At 33.8% G+C, this 17,485-nt stretch overlaps 1 protein-coding gene across 1 annotated transcript; it reads right to left on the bottom strand.

The window, feature by feature from the left end:
* Positions 1–8,422: 8,422 nt before the first annotated feature.
* On the bottom strand, positions 8,423–9,223 carry LOC120355652. Its single transcript, XM_039444263.1, has one exon. The coding sequence runs from the start codon at positions 9,221–9,223 to the stop codon at positions 8,423–8,425; it is 801 nt and encodes a 266-aa protein (XP_039300197.1).
* Positions 9,224–17,485: the final 8,262 nt, after the last annotated feature.

Raw genomic sequence — 17,485 nt, 5'->3', positions numbered from 1 at the left:
TCTAAACAAAAAATGATATCATCATGAGGGGAGCAATAACTCCACAAGAACGATTGGCTCTAACTTTGAGATTCTTGGCATTAGGTGATTCATTTGTTGGTTTTCAATATCTATTCAGAATCTCAAAAAAAGAAAAATTCTACAATAATTCCAGAAGTTTTGATGACCTAATCAAGCACTTACACTGTCTCACAAAATTGACAGTCTTCTTCAAGAAATTAGCCATAAATTGAATCAAATACTAAATTGCTGCTCATTTTAAACTAACTATGCTCATACACATGACAAAACAAGATTCTCCAAAAGATTAGCTTCAAGATTTACCTTCAGGGAATACTAGTTCAAAGTTTGTATAAACTCTCTATAGATAGCCTAGCTATCTAAAACGTATAATATCATATTGAAGATTACAATTTAATTAACAACTCTGATTGATAACATGAACAAACACAAGATGATTTGATAGCCACAGTAAAATAATATTTGAGCTATACTTTTTTGTAGGAACCCTGTAGAGAAGCTTTTTTCACTTAAATTATGCAGTTCTAAATTTGTTAATCATGATACGAATTATATACTCCATGCATGTTTCTATTTAAATATTTGACAATCCACATATCCTACAATTTACAATTAGTTATTGGATCACAAAATTTGATTTGTCATTCATTAACCTAATTCATTGGAATTAGGTTATGACGCCTTCAATGTTTACGTTTTGCCTCACCCGTATGGCAAAATCGCGTCCACATGTACATTCAATGCTCGCCCGGGCGCCTTTGAGCACGCCAAAATACCGACAGGGTTCCGGTTCGCCCACATGCCTCAGCGAACAGTGTCCACACGTGCGAATGCAAGCCCATACACGTATGCTCACCCGAGGCAAACGTACGTGAGTACACCGTTTAATAAGTAGTACCAACACTATTGATTCCCTCCTTACCCAGTAAGGAAGCATTTTCTGTGTCACCTGAGTCCAAGTTGAGCTATTGATTTTCTCTTTTTGGCTAACAAGCTGAGAGGAAGGACGGGAGGGGGTGTAACAAGCTGGGAGGGGGGGTGGTGGTGGCATAGCTTAGTTCAATTGTAATTGAATTGATTTTCTTCCCTATTGTAGTTCTTCCTAATATTATCTCTATTACCTATTACTGTAGTAAGAAGATATAGTAGGTAATATATAGGTATATAGGTATAATATGTAGGTATATAATATGGTAGGTAAACAACAATTGTTAGTTCAGTTGATACTTGTCACCATAGTTTACCCTGCTTTGGCACTCAATTACAGGTGCACACTTACTGCCTAGTCAAGCAGTCATTATATTGACTTTCCTTTTTTTAGAAAGAGAGAAACAACAACGTTGTTCAGTTCAGTTGATAATTGTCAGAGACTAGTTCATTGACCAAGGCTATTACTTTACAAACTTGCTATTGATTTTCTCCTAGAAAGAGGAACACCTCAATATTCTCATAATATCATCTATTCATTTTCCTTGTCATACAATTACTGTAGTGTTTTCAGTTGGTGAGTAAGAGAGAGAGAGAGAGAGAGAGAGTGGAGGGGGTGGTGGCATAGCTCTGTTCAATTGTAATTGGCACTATAGTCCAGGTGCTGGCTTACATTGGCTATACATGAGAGAGGCAGAGAATTTGACTTCGGATTATTGTTAGGGGTTCTGTAGTGTATATGAAACTCGATGTTGTCACGTCCCAGGGTGGTCGACAGCTTGGGGGGGAGGGGGGTAAGTTGTAAAAAATGTGTGCTTATAAAATCGCCTGTCCTGCAGTTACTATTCATAGTACAGCTTTTAATTCTTTTTCAATATTATGTACACATAACTGGCTTTCAATGTGGTCCTCTACATTTTTGCGATAAACCACATAGTTTTTTCGTAAAAAAAAATATATCTCGAAAAATATATTTTTTTATTATGGACTTTTTTTTATTTCTCGAATATTGAAGTCATTAGCCAACTTATAGGAAAAGGCTCCCAATAAACGTTGTAGGCCGTTTCTTCCTGAATCCAATGATATATATAGTTTGAGGGTTACTATCATAGATGCGGCGGTGGGAGGGGGATAAGTAGCACTGTTAAGCTGCAGCGCAGTCCTCCCCCATGATTACTGCGCATAATAGCCTGTGTATCGCATCGCTCCTACTAGTCTATGCATACAAATTATGTATTTCAGGAATGCTATCTTATGTATTTTCGGTCGCTGAACAAGATTTTTCAACTCTTAAGTCTCAATAATTCATAATTCTCATCATAATATACTAATTATGGTCAAAATTACAAACTTCATCTCATTATCATTATTTATTATTACATTGTAATGATAAACCACCTTGTTAGGTATCCTATATGTGTTTCTCAGTCGATAAAAAACTGATATTTCATTGAGAGAGAATAATCATTCGATTTAGTTCAATGATCACTTTGGAATTGCGAAAGTCAAGTAATGGAGTAAGTTAAACAAATAATATAGGCTACCCCATATAGAGCACTGTGTATCAGGAGTAAAATATTTTCTTAATATAAATTTACAGTTGAAGCACAAATAATGCCAATTACTCCCATGTGATATGACTAAATATCTTATTATATAGGGTATACAACTCTAAAGCTGCGTTTACACCAAAGTTATTAACAAGATGTTAATATAACTTAATCTTTATAGATTCTATTAGATTGAACATAACTTATCATACACATGATGGACATATGTGTTTGCCAAGTTCCGTTCAATCTAATAGAATCTATAAAGATTAAGTTATTAACATTTTGTTAATAACTTTGGTGTAAACGCAGCTTTATCAACTGATTTCTGTAACTTATATCTACGAATAGATACTTTTCATCTGGCTGAGTTTGACTGATTGTCTTGGGGTGGTACTTGAATGAAAGTGGAATGGAATATTTGGAGAGAATACTGTTGAAAATCTATTGAGGGGAGATCAGTATAATTAAGGTGTGAGAGCAAGCAGTCAATTCAATGAAACAACTACAAGGACTCATGAACAGTTCAAATATGAGAGATTGTCAAAGTATATTTGAAAGAAGTCAGGAGCTATTTGTGGAGTTTTTTTAGAATCACAATGCAAAATCAATGACTACTTGAAATTTATGACTGATTATTGTAACATAGTTTAATATTATCTTAAATTGTATTCATGCTCATAAAGAAGGACTCTGGTATTGCACATAGAAACTGTACGAGAAAAGATCCCATACCTTTTTCATTCAATCACAGAAACTATGTTATAGAGTCTGTGTTATATCTAGAAAATATAAGAAAAAATACCCATAGAAGTAGAAAATAATTTCCAATAAGGGAATATTAATTCTATACAGTCAATACATTGACTCTCTGTCAAATGAAACCTTGAAAATTTAATAAATGTGACAACCGATCATGCTTTGGAGCAAACCCTCATTCAATCATACAGAACTGAATGATTGGAATAGCTAGTTCTTCAAAGGCTTACTATATACATACAGAACTGAATGATTGGAATAGCTAGTTCTTCAAAGGCCTACTATATAAATGAATCTTCCATCAAAGATATTCTGTTCAAGTATGTTGACATCATTATGGATATCACTGGAGATTGTGAAGAAAGTCATCGAATGAAGTAAAACAAGAATAATGAGAGATGAAAATGATTTCCAGAAGCATAACCTTCTCAAGAGAACACAAAATTTTTCTTCAAGACTCTGATGGACAACAGAATCTGCATAATGTTATCAATGGTCTGGGAGCAAGTGAAGAAGTGTGTGACTCTCTTTTGAACTTATAGAAAGAAATAGTTATTGGGTCTCCAACGATTTTTATCTGAACACAGTTGTGGCAAATTGTAAAAGTGTATTCTCACCTATGGAAAGAAACAGATTTCTTCCATTCTCCACGATGCAATCAAACAAAAATCCTAGTCTTAGTTGATTCTAGAACAAACAGATCTGATCTCTGTATTTTTACCAGGTGGCTGTTTAAAGATAATTCAGCATTGAAGTTTTAGTGCAGCATGCATTCTACAATAACCACAATCTCTGTCAACATCTGATGGATATTTGAAAAAAAACTCTTAATCCCACTTGGCCCATGAAATTGTGAGTGAAACTAGTTGTGGATTTTATTTTATTTTTTATTTATTTGAGTATTACAATAGTGCGATAATATCCCTCTAGCTGTAAGCTATTTGAGGGATATATAAAAATAATCCTTTACATACAATAAAAACAATCAATAATAATATTTCTTAATTACCTGATTATATTTCTTCATTTTTGTAACTGATTGTTCTCTTTTGTCCATTGCACCATAAATTAACTTAACTTAAACCGACTTAACTAAACGAAATAAGACTTATAAAAAAAAGACTTTACTTGGTAAGCGACAATTAACAAGATAATCACTCTGGGATATTACCTAATGTTACTCACTCTGAACATAAATATTTATTAAACCATAATATACCTTCATTGAAAAACCAAAATTATTTTAAACTCAAAAAATATAATAGATAGTCAATAAAAAATTCATAAACTGGAATAAACACAAAAAACAAAACTCAACTAATTTCCTGAAACTAATCAAAATGATTTATCCTTATGAAGTGCACTTTGAGTTTTGTTTGAATCTCATTCCTACTCTGTAACATTGTCAGCTCTAATGGCAATGAATTCAACAGAAATGGTATTCTGAATTCTGGAGCTCTTTTACCATAGGCATTATTATATCTCTGGGTTCTATAATTCCTATGTCTCAATGTATATTCTATTTCGTTCATTTCTCTATATTCGTTCTTATAGTAGTTTCGTGACAAATCTGTGAACCTGGCTAAAGCTTCCACCGACATAATTCCGAACAAGTGACGTTCAACACCATTAAAAAGTGTTTTTATTAATCTCTCTACGGCCCTATGCAGTGGCTGTTTTATATATTTGGGTGCTAAATAATGGATGGTGATTCCGTAGAAGAGAGTGCTCTGCACCATTGAGTAGTAGATCATTCTTTTAGTAGTAATGGGAAAGTGATAGCTAATTCTTGAACATTTATAAAGAGCAGCTCTCATTATTTTCAAAAGTGATCTATTATGGGATCTGAATCTCATATCATCATCAAACATTATTCCTAAATGTTTTAAACTGTCACAAAATCAAGTTTTTGACAATCACATCCGTTCATGTGTGGATTATCTAGACATTCTGCTTTATGACCAATTAACTTAACAAATTCATTCTCATTGACATTAAGTCTCTGATTTCTGAATACTATTACTTTAGTCTTTTGTGAATTTAATTTTAAACTATTATTAAAGAAATATTTAATTGCCAAATCCAGATCTTTCTGCATTAAACCTAACCCTGCTCCTAAATCTTTATGTATTATATATAAAATATTATCATCAGCATATTGCATAACTTTACTTTTAAATTTAAGGCTTGCGAAATCATTTACATAAATATTGAATAAAATCGGTGATAGTATGCTACCCTGAATCAATCCGCATGATTGTTCATAACTGCTACTAATGTAGGTACCTATTCCAATTTGCAGAGTTCTCTCCACGAAATAATTACTGAATAGCCTTAGTAGTTTGCCTCCAACACCTATTCTTATTAATTTCTGAATCATGCTTTCATAATTAACAATGTCGAAAGCTCTTGTCAGGTCGGTTGCTACAGCTATAACAAATTTATTTTCATTTAAAGATCTATTGATGTCACCTGTCATATTCTCCAATAAATCAATTGTCGATTTTCCGGGGATAAAACCAAATTGACTCTCATTTATTATTCTATGTATGTTTAGATGTTGTTGCAATTGTGCACCTATGAAATGCTCAAGAATCTTCATGAAAACTGAAACCGAACCCACTGGCCTGTAACATCCCATATCTTTTTTTGAACCTTTTTTGAAGATTGGTCTAAGATGCGTTACCTTCATAAGTGGTGGTATAACTCCAGTCTCAACAATTCTGTTAACTAAGTGTATCAATATCAATCTCAAGTAAAATACATTATTGATTAAATCTTGTGGCTTGATCTTGTCTGGACCTGGTCCTGATTTTCTGTTTAGTTTATTAATGACCCAATAGAGTGATTCTAAGTTCATCTTTTTGAAATTCATACTTAATCTTTCTCCTACTGTATAATTTCCATAATTAAAACTATGTGCTAAATCAAATTTTTGTCCTATCATCCCATCATTGATGTCCTCAATTGCTGATTTGAAATTATTTTTAATTTTTCTGTCAAGTATTGTATGCTTTTATCATCTACCACTTTAAAATCACTCTTTATTGAATCTATTATTGTTGGTTTTCGTTTTTTATTGATAAATTGATTGATAATTTCCCAAGTTTTTTTTGTGTTATTAAAATTTTTAGAAAACAATTTATGGTAATAATTTCTTTTTTCTATACGAATCTTATTTGTCAGTTCGTTTCTGAGTGTTTTAAATTGATTCCTTAATTCCACATTATTTCTATCTCTCTTCACCATTTGCCATGCGAGATTTTTATTTTCAACCAATTGCTTGATACTGTTATTAAACCAAGGATTCTGTTCTTGTTTTTTATTTATTTTAACCTTAATAGTACTTTTATCATAGATGTTGTTAAATTTTTCAAGTACCACATTATATATATCTGACGGGTCTCTCAAATCTAGTATTGGCCACCAGTTCTCTTTTTGGATTAATTCATTTACTTTTTTAGTGCTAATAATATTTTTATATTCATTCTCTATGTTATCTATAAGTTGATATTCAATTGAACTTATTTTCACCCCTGTCCAATAGTGATCCGATATTTTATTCTCAACCAGAAAAGCTATATAGGAATTTTCATTGTTTACTTTAACATTTACATGGTCCAAACAAGATGAAACCAACACATTATTATAAAACTCTTCTCTAGTGGGCCTCTGAATACTATTATATAGACCATTAGAGTATAACACACCCAGGTAATCATCCGATCCATTTCTATTATTCAAATAACATATATTAATGTCACCCATCATTATAATATTCTTTTCATTTTTGATTTTATTCATGCCAAGAAATATTTCCAATTCTTCGTTAAAACAATTTATATTCTGATCAGGGGGTCGATAAAATGCAGCTAATAATATTGATTTTTCCCCACTATAGATTTTCAAACATAATAATTCTGCGGATGCGAAATCATAATCTATATGTTCTATTTTAAAATTCTCTCTATAAAATACACCTAATCCTCCGCCCCCCCGACCATCCTGCCTACACTTAAAAACATTAGAATATCCAGGAATCCCATATAAATCAACTTCTTCCTTTCTTAAATTGATTTCACTTAATACCATTACATCAATGTTACAGAGCACTTCATTTATTTCCGATTTCAATGTATCCCAGTGTTTCCTTAGTGATCTTACATTAGTGCTTATACAGATAAATTCATTGAGAGTATTATCTATCTGTTTTAAAAACGTTTTTGATTCATTCCAGTCTTGAAAATTTACAAATTTATTATTAAAATTCAAATCATCTTCATCTAAGTCTTGCATTTGCCAATAATGTTGCGATGAAACACAAATGCAGTATATTGAAAGAAAAATTTAAAGGATGAAACTTACAAAAATTATGTAACAGAGCTATTAATCCGTGCTGCTCTATGCTACTCGGTAAGCAAATACTAATATAATTATTGCCTACATAACCCCTCTATGATTGTGATCATAAATAGTTTTTTCTATTGAGTTATCTACAAGAAAACGGGAAAGAATAATATGAGCAAGGTTTATACTACCATCATTATTTTCCAGCTGACAGTCTTTAAGATTTGATTTGTCTGGAAGTATAGGCCCAACACATAAAGAATTGGAAAAAAATAAAAAACAAGACAATATTAAAATGTCTACGAGTATTTCTGATATATATGGTAGTAGCAGTTAAGTGGAATAAATATCCTGCACTTCAATCAAATATGTGCTGTACAAATAGCTAGATATTTCAGAGGTGAGCGTAATCTTGAAACAGTAGGCTCTTGATATTATTGTGTTCCATTATCATTATAGAATTATATCCAACGGTACTATCGCAAAAACATCCTTACAGATAAAGCGTTCTACTCAACTTTCACCAGTATATAGTTATCAACAGTTGAGAGGAAATCATTCAATTCGGCTCTACAACGAAATATTCTCTACCAGACAAATGTGACAATGTGAGTGGTCGTACCGCATAAAAAAATAGCTTAACACAATGTAAATCAAATATTCTGATTAAAACTTATGTTCAATTCCAATCAATATTCCAACAATCAACACCCTCCACAACAATAAATGAAAATCAACATTCATGTTCATTTAGTATGATATTAGAATAATAAAAATTAAATCACTCAATCATCAACTCCAAATTGGAAACGATTGAATCAATTGACCTTCTTAAAATCTTGTTTGTTTTGTAAATCAGACACAAATGCAGTCAAATCTTGTTGCGTTCTTATGGAGATCACTCTACTGTTTTCGGTTGCTCTCATTTTAATTACTCCCGACCGATCAATCCACACATATCGAAGATTTTCCTGTGTTCTGATTCTTCTCGCTGCTGTGAACAATCTACGCCTACCTGGTGCCAGTGATTGGTCTATGAAGATGGGACTCCTATCGCCAGGAAACCCCACATCTTGTGCCGTCAGATTACGCTTTTCCTTGCGCCTTCTAAGAAGTTCGTCCGCATCCTTCCTTCGTACAAACTTCACGATAATGCCCGCCGACCTCTGGTTGCCAAATTTTTTCAAGCGATGCGCAACGCTGATTGCTTCAGCAGTGATTTTGACTCCCAGCTCCTTACAAACATCCAAAACCAAATTCTCCGCATTTTCCCCCTGAGACTCCGGAATGCCGAAAACTTCAATAGTGTTACGCCTTGAATATTGTTCCTGGTCCTCGACACGAGCATCAAGCTCTGCAAATTTATTTTTCAAAAGTTCGTTTTCTTTTTGTAGTTGCTGGATAATTTCATTTTGCTTTTTAATGAGTTCATCCTGTCTACTTAGAATCTCGTTGTAGTTAGTCAGTTTATTTTTACACTCATCCACTGATTTTAAAAGGTCTTCATAGTTTTGTTTTTGACTCTCAATAATATCCTTTTTAAACTCAGCCAACATATGATCCAATTGGGCAACAGTCGGCCGAGTAGTAACATCATCAATAGGCGGTGAACTCTTCATACTATCATTATTTGTTCGAACCGGAGTCGAGCATGCACTACCACGCGATAAACGGAACTCTGCAGTGCATGTGCTACACATCCATGATTTATCTCTAATGTAATTGTGAATAATGATGGAACTGTTGGAATTGATTGCTTGACTTGGGTTAATAATAATGTGAGAGTAAACATTTTTAATAAGTTTATTTGTCAAATGACAAGCCCTGGTGTAAATAAGCAGCTAGGTAACCATATTGTAGACTTCATTGCCTGTCCAGATACAAGATTATCTGAAACCTTTACCGCTGACTTGGCTAAAATGCATGGTATTACTCGTTTGGAAGCAACAATTTATAACTACAGCATTAGAAATACTATAGCTCTAATCAATTTGACCCTATTCAAGATTGCTTGTCACTCTTAAATGACAGTAAGAATTATTTCCAAAATGCTCCTTTATTTTCTGTATCCTTAGCTAAAATGTGGACTGAACTGACAAACATTTAAGAATAGCTGTTGTTTGGTTTTAAACAATCTCTTACAATATGTTTACTGGGGAAATAGCAATACCAAGAAATTGACTGGAGTACACTTAAATCTGCCTACCAATCCACAACAACGAAATAAATAATATCCTATGTAATCTCTGCATTTAGCTTTAATCTACTACCCATTAATTATGTGGAAATTTACGAGGATACAGACAACAAGGACAATATAGTTTTATACAAAAGTGTTATATTAAGAGTGGTGAGACTTATTTCTCCAAGTCAACCACAGCTTTCTCTACAATATCCAAAGAGTTTACCTAGAGGACTAGGTCTTGTAAAAACGAGTAATGTAACACCACAGTTTGAGAAAAAGAACAAATGTTAACTCTAAGCTTGCACCTTTTCCTGTTAAGGAGATACAACCTCTGTCTCCAATCACAATACTATCTACCAAAAGCATAAGCTAGAATTGGATGAGATTAATCTCAAACATAGAAAGGTAGAGTTTTTAGAGGCTACAGAGAGCATAAAGAAGCAGCACAAACAACTTTTAGAATTTGAGAAGGAGATTGAGAATTTAAGAGAGCAACTTGAACCATATTTTTATTCACATTGGTGGAATTTTGAGCCTAGTGGGGTTTATAATGTGACTGCATTTTCTGTAAATAATAAGGGAAAATTTCCATATGTAGGTGTTTTAGGAGAAAAGGAAGGCTCAAAACATGTGTACATTGTAAAAGGGTATCACAAAAATGTTTTTTCTAAATGCATACAAAGCAATAGAAGACCTTAAGAAAGTGGGTTATTTTGTAATCCCATACAATGACCAAAAAGAAATTATTTGTCTACCAAGGGGAGAAACTATTTGTGAAATTACCACCAATGGCATGACAAGCTATAATGGTAACACATTTCCAAAAATACGAAATCTAAAATTTTGTCAGATGTATGGAAAAACTTGGAAGACACCCCATTCACACAGACAGAAGTGGAGCAATTCAACAAAACTACTATGCTAGAAATTAAAGGAAAATAAAAATAGGACAGTGCAAAAGATTAGAAGAGTTACCAGAAGATACAGAGTTGGTCATTATTGCAATAAAAGAAGTGTACAATAGAAACAAGATACAGTATATTTTACAGTTTGAGAGCCTAGAAGAATTGTATGTGTCTAACTATTGGTTAGAGGAGGAATTTGAGAGCTCTAACATTGATTTGAATTATAAAATTAGAATTAAGCTAGATTTTCTAAAGCATAATCCCAGTAGACATAAGGAAAGAGTTGTATTTATTTTGAGGTATTGTAAATAGTGGAAAATGTAACATTATAATATTAATAAAGAAATTATTGTAACTTATTTGACTTTGATTATATATCCCAACAATCCTATCCACACCTATGTTTGGGCTCGGGGGGTGGAGTGGGGTCGCTGAAATTGCATCGCGGAAAGTAAAGTAAGGTGATTTTTACCTATATGAACAGTGACTGAACACTGATAAATCATTTAGTGAACTTGTAATCTGTAAAAGTCGATCAAAAAAACGCCAAGTACAGTAGCCTCTCTCTTAACCGGACACCTTTTAACCGGACATCGGTTTAACCGGACTACACTCCACGGAAGTGACATCTCTTTAACCGGAAAATAATCATCAGCACATCGGTTCAACCGGACTGTACATTACTTCTGCACCTGCCACGAATCATAATGGCTGTTTGGTTTTAAATATTTCAAATGTAAAAAGGCTTAGCAACTAACTATTTTCTTGTGTTTTGTGTTCACAGATATCATAATAAAGCGTCTAGTTTTATTATTTTTACGTAAAAGTCATTATTGGCTTATAAACTACAAAATATGCATACCAATTTAACGACTTTTAGGAACGTCGGTTTAACCGGAAAAAACGTTATCCGGACTGGCCTCAGTCCCGATGAGTCCGGATAAGAGAGAGGCTACTGTACAAGAGATACAGACTATTACTAGTGTCATTAAAGCCTTAACTGTGAAGCATGATATTTCCACCATTCCAATAGAAATATAATTAATTTAAACTGAGAATTACTGACAAAGAGAGTGTAACGCTGCTTGTGGACTTTTACATAATGATCCATTTAACATAGACTATGACAAGAATTATTGTAGTAGTAGGAATAATAATATAAATATTAGCTCTGCCAATTTTGATATGCAAGTTGGTCAGCCCACTGAGTTCAACTTCTTGTCGTGGAATATTCAGGGTTAAGGAACGAAATTTTTGTCTACATTAAGACTCTTCTAAGAATAGAAAAATTTGTACATTTTCAGATCAAAATAGGATTAAGTAAAATTGTTTATACTGCTCTCTCTGTTCACGTGACTCTAACCCTGAAGTGAGAATTATTAATAATGAATACGGTGCCAAGAAGAAAAACTGGGGAATATGCACTTATTGAGAATGATTAGCGATTATGGTACTTACATTTATTTGTAGCATCACATACAACATAGAAATTGGTTAGCTGCCACCGTTTTATGAATTGTTAGACATTGAAAGGAAACAAAAGTTGTCTCTCTCTTTTCGGTTATCTTGAGACAGTCTCTCTCTCTCACACAATAGAGGGAAAGACTTATTGATCTTTGCTGTTGTTGGTGAGTAGTAGTAGTATTTTTGTGTGTGTTTGTTTTTAATAGATTTCTACCAGAGTTTGTAAACCTTCTCTCTTTTCAAATTTAATCATAACGGTGTGTGTTGAAGTCTGCAATGATGTCTGCATGTAAAACACACAAAAACGTATCCGGTAATAGAGGTTCAAACTCAATATCGCCTTCTGAGTCAGGGTCCACTAATTTTAGCACAATCTTTAAACCGTGTTGACTGATAATAGTTTTCGCTCTATAAATTCGAAATATCTCCTGGGGCCACCAATTTACTACTAGTGTTGGTGGAAGTTTAAAAATCTCTTGTTTAGCTTTCAAGTTGAAAGCTTCTAACAAAAGAAGAAGAAGAAGAAGAAGATGCTGTTCCTTATGTATCCATTTTTTCCACCACCCTTCCTATTCTGCAACAATGTGTATACACACACACAGGCGAGCACACCAATGAACAAAAAATCAATAAGACGACTCTTACTTACTTTGTTGAGAGAGACTGGTCATCTGAGTTTACTGATTACAATTCACACAAAAACGTGTACTACTCACACAAAGAGAGAAAAGACAATTGTGTGTGTGTGTGTGTGTGTGTGTGTGTGTGTGTGTGTGTCTGTGTGCACAAATGACAAAGTATTATCCCATTTTTTATAGAATATTGTCTAAGCTGAGGGGCGCATGGTGGTGGTGACAGAGTGGGTTGCGGGGTGGGTGGGTGACTATATTGTCGTCAACAACCTACAATTTTTTTTTTCTGTAGTCGTGTAAAAAAGGACAATACACCTAATTTGTGTGTGTGTGTGTGTGTGTGTGTGTGTGTGTGTTGTGTGTGTGTGTGTGTGGTGTGGTGTGTGTGTGTGTGTGTGTGTGTGTGTGTTGTGTGTGTGTGTGTTGTGTGTGTGTTTGTAATTATCAAGTGTCACAAAACACGCTGCCTGCTGCTTCATGCAAATCTCAACACATAATTACACACAACACACAGCAGCACTTCGATTTGGTGCACCCCACCCCCAACCATAATTAACACTGTTGTGGTGTGTTATTTGCATTCCTTCCACAGCACAAAATAAGTTGACTGTTGTTGTCACTCCTCCTCGCTGCTGCTGTGTGTCTGGCAAGGGGTGGAGTTCTTGCATCAGCAGAAAAAATATGCAAGACGCAAAAACATTTTGAATAATTGAGATGATGACAAGAAGCAAAGTCTACTACTACCCTATTATTATCATTATCCCTCCTCCCTCCCCCCACTTCTGTTGAGACTTACCTCCACCCCGCACTTTCTCAACAAGCAGTAATAAATCGAAAGTGGTCTTGTCTAGTTGTTTTGCTAATTCAATGCCGATAAATTAGATTTTCATCGTCAATTCCATATACATTAACAGAAACTGTCAGGTTATCCTTCTCGAATCTATCTAGTTGACAAATTGGGGTTGGAAAATCAATGTTATTGGAATTATATAGTAGATTGGTGTTGTTTAACAAACAAAAATAATGATTATCAACACAATATTTACAACTACCTTTAATGTGTCGCGTTAGTATCGCATACATGAAACATTTAGAATCTGTTCGATTCTGTGGGTTTATAATTATAATACAATGTTTAGACAATACACTTTTGGGTAGCTTAATATATGAAGACCCTTCTTGATCTTTCAATGGACTGTATCTATTAATTCTTAGCATCAATCCCTCAATATTTTGTGATGACCAACCACTGGATTTACCTTGATAATTTGTCTCTTGATAATTTGATAATATTATAACATAGACCTCACTATACCACTTGTTTCCTTAAGGAGATGGAGAGGAGGTTAATAGTGGAATCCTATAGTGACCTAAAGCCCATTTGGGGTAAGCATGTAAAACTGTCACAAGACAAACTTGCTATATTGATTTTCCTCTAGAACAACAACCGCAAGGTTCAGTTTTATATGTCAGTGTTTAGTACATTGTGCAGACACTATATTACAGGTGAACCCTTACTGACCAGTCAAGCAGCTTACTTCAATTGTAATTGAATTGATTTTCTCCCTATTGTAGTTCTTCCTAATATTATCTCTATTATCTATAATCTCTCTATATCTCTATTATCTATATCTCTATAATGTAATTGTGAATAATGATGGAACTGTTGGAATTGATTGCTTGACTTGGGTTAATAATAATGTGAGAGTAAACATTTTTAATAAGTTTATTTGTCAAATGACAAGCCCTGGTGTAAATAAGCAGCTAGGTAACCATATTGTAGACTTCATTGCCTGTCCAGATACAAGATTATCTGAAACCTTTACCGCTGACTTGGCTAAAATGCATGGTATTACTCGTTTGGAAGCAACAATTTATAACTACAGCATTAGAAATAACTATAGCTCTAATCAATTTGACCCTATTCAAGATTGCTTGTCACTCTTAAATGACAGTAAGAATTATTTCCAAAATGCTCCTTTATTTTCTGTATCCTTAGCTAAAATGTGGACTGAACTGACAAACAATTTAAAGAATAGCTGTTGTTTGGTTTTTAACAATCTCTTACAATATGTTTACTGGGGAAATAGCAATACCAAGAAATTGACTGGAGTACACTTAAATCTGCCTACCAATCCACAACAACGAAATAAATAATATCCTATGTAATCTCTGCATTTAGCTTAATCTACTACCCATTAATTATGTGGAAATTTACGAGGATACAGACAACAAGGACAATATTAGTTTTATACAAAAGTGTTATATTAAGAGTGGTGAGACTTATTTCTCCAAGTCAACCACAGCTTTCTCTACAATATCCAAAGAGTTTAACCTAGAGGAGCTAGGTCTTGTAAAAACGAGTAATGTAACACCACAAGTTTTGAGAAAAAGAACAAATGTTAACTCTAAGCTTGCACCTTTTCCTGTTAAGGAGATACAACCTCTGTCTCCAATCACAATACTATCTACCAGAAAGCATAAGCTAGAATTGGATGAGATTAATCTCAAACATAGAAAGGTAGAGTTTTTAGAGGCTACAGAGAGCATAAAGAAGCAGCACAAACAACTTTTAGAATTTGAGAAGGAGATTGAGAATTAAGAGAGCAACTTGAACCATATTTTTATTCACATTGGTGGAATTTTGAGCCTAGTGGGGTTTATAATGTGACTGCATTTTCTGTAAATAATAAGGGAAAATTTCCATATGTAGGTGTTTTAGGAGAAAAGGAAGGCTCAAAACATGTGTACATTGTAAAAGGGTATCACAAAAATGTTTTTCTAAATGCATACAAAGCAATAGAAGACCTTAAGAAAGTGGGTTATTTTGTAATCCCATACAATGACCAAAAAGAAATTATTTGTCTACCAAGGGGAGAAACTATTTGTGAAATTACCACCAATGGCATGACAAGCTATAATGGTAACACATTTCCAAAAATACGAAATCTAAAATTTTTGTCAGATGTATGGAAAAACTTGGAAGACACCCCATTCACACAGACAGAAGTGGAGCAATTCAACAAAACTACTATGCTAGAAATTAAAGGGAAAATAAAAATAGGACAGTGCAAAAGATTAGAAGAGTTACCAGAAGATACAGAGTTGGTCATTATTGCAATAAAAGAAGTGTACAATAGAAACAAGATACAGTATATTTTACAGTTTGAGAGCCTAGAAGAATTGTATGTGTCTAACTATTGGTTAGAGGAGGAATTTGAGAGCTCTAACATTGATTTGAATTATAAAATTAGAATTAAGCTAGATTTTCTAAAGCATAATCCCAGTAGACATAAGGAAAGAGTTGTATTTATTTTGAGGTATTGTAAATAGTGGAAAATGTAACATTATAATATTAATAAAGAAATTATTGTAACTTATTTGACTTTGATTATATATCCCAACAATCCTATCCACACCTATGTTTGGGCTCGGGGGGTGGAGTGGGGGTCGCTGAAATTGCATCGCGGAAAGTAAAGTAAGGTGATTTTTTACCTATATGAACAGTGACTGAACACTGATAAATCATTTAGTGAACTTGTAATCTGTAAAAGTCGATCAAAAAAACGCCAAGTACAGTAGCCTCTCTCTTAACCGGACACCTTTTAACCGGACATCGGTTTAACCGGACTACACTCCACGGAAGTGACATCTCTTTAACCGGAAAATAATCATCAGCACATCGGTTCAACCGGACTGTACAGTACTTCTGCACCTGCCACGAATCATAATGGCTGTTTGGTTTTAAATATTTCAAATGTAAAAAGGCTTAGCAACTAACTATTTTCTTGTGTTTTGTGTTCACAGATATCATAATAAAGCGTCTAGTTTTATTATTTTACGTAAAAGTCATTATTGGCTTATAAACTACAAAATATGCATACCAATTAACGACTTTTAGGAACGTCGGTTTAACGGAAAAAACGTTATCCGGACTGGCCTCAGTCCCGATGAGTCCGGATAAGAGAGAGGCTACTGTACAGAGATACAGACTATTACTAGTGTCATTAAAGCCTTAACTGTGAAGCGTGATATTTCCACCGTTCCAATAGGAAATATAATTAATTTAAACTGAGAATTACTGACAAAGAGAGTGTAACGCTGCTTGTGGACTTTTACATAATGATCCATTTAACATAGACTATGACAAGAATTATTGTAGTAGTAGGAATAATAATATAAATATTAGCTCTGCCAATTTTGATATGCAAGTTGGTCAGCCCACTGAGTTCAACTTCTTGTCGTGGAATATTCAGGGGTTAAGGAACGAAATTTTTGTCTACATTAAGACTCTTCTAAGAATAGAAAATGTTTGTACATTTTCAGATCAAAATAGGATTAAGTAAAATTGTTTATACTGCTCTCTCTGTTCACGTGACTCTAACCCTTGAAGTGAGAATTATTAATAATGAATACGGTGCCAAGAAGAAAAACTGGGGAATATGCACTTATTGAGAATGATTAGCGATTATGGTACTTACATTTATTTGTAGCATCACAATACAACATAGAAATTGGTTAGCTGCCACCGTTTTATGAATTGTTAGACATTGAAAGGAAACAAAAGTTGTCTCTCTCTTTTCGGTTATCTTGAGACAGTCTCTCTCTCTCACACAATAGAGGGAAAGACTTATTGATCTTTGCTGTTGTTGGTGAGTAGTAGTAGTATTTTTGTGTGTGTTTGTTTTAATAGAT

The sequence above is a fragment of the Nilaparvata lugens genome, unplaced genomic scaffold (genome assembly GCF_014356525.2).
Source record: "Nilaparvata lugens isolate BPH unplaced genomic scaffold, ASM1435652v1 scaffold3909, whole genome shotgun sequence".
In the NCBI taxonomy this organism is placed as follows: Eukaryota; Metazoa; Arthropoda; class Insecta; order Hemiptera; family Delphacidae; genus Nilaparvata; species Nilaparvata lugens.
Note: the sequence above shows the minus strand (reverse complement) of the source record. Positions and strands in the feature narration are given on the sequence as shown.

Bases quoted from the DNA above. Each gene is read 5' to 3' on its own strand.
- LOC120355652 (XM_039444263.1), bottom strand. From the start codon at position 9,223: ATGAAGAGTTCACCGCCTATTGATGATGTTACTACTCGGCCGACTGTT.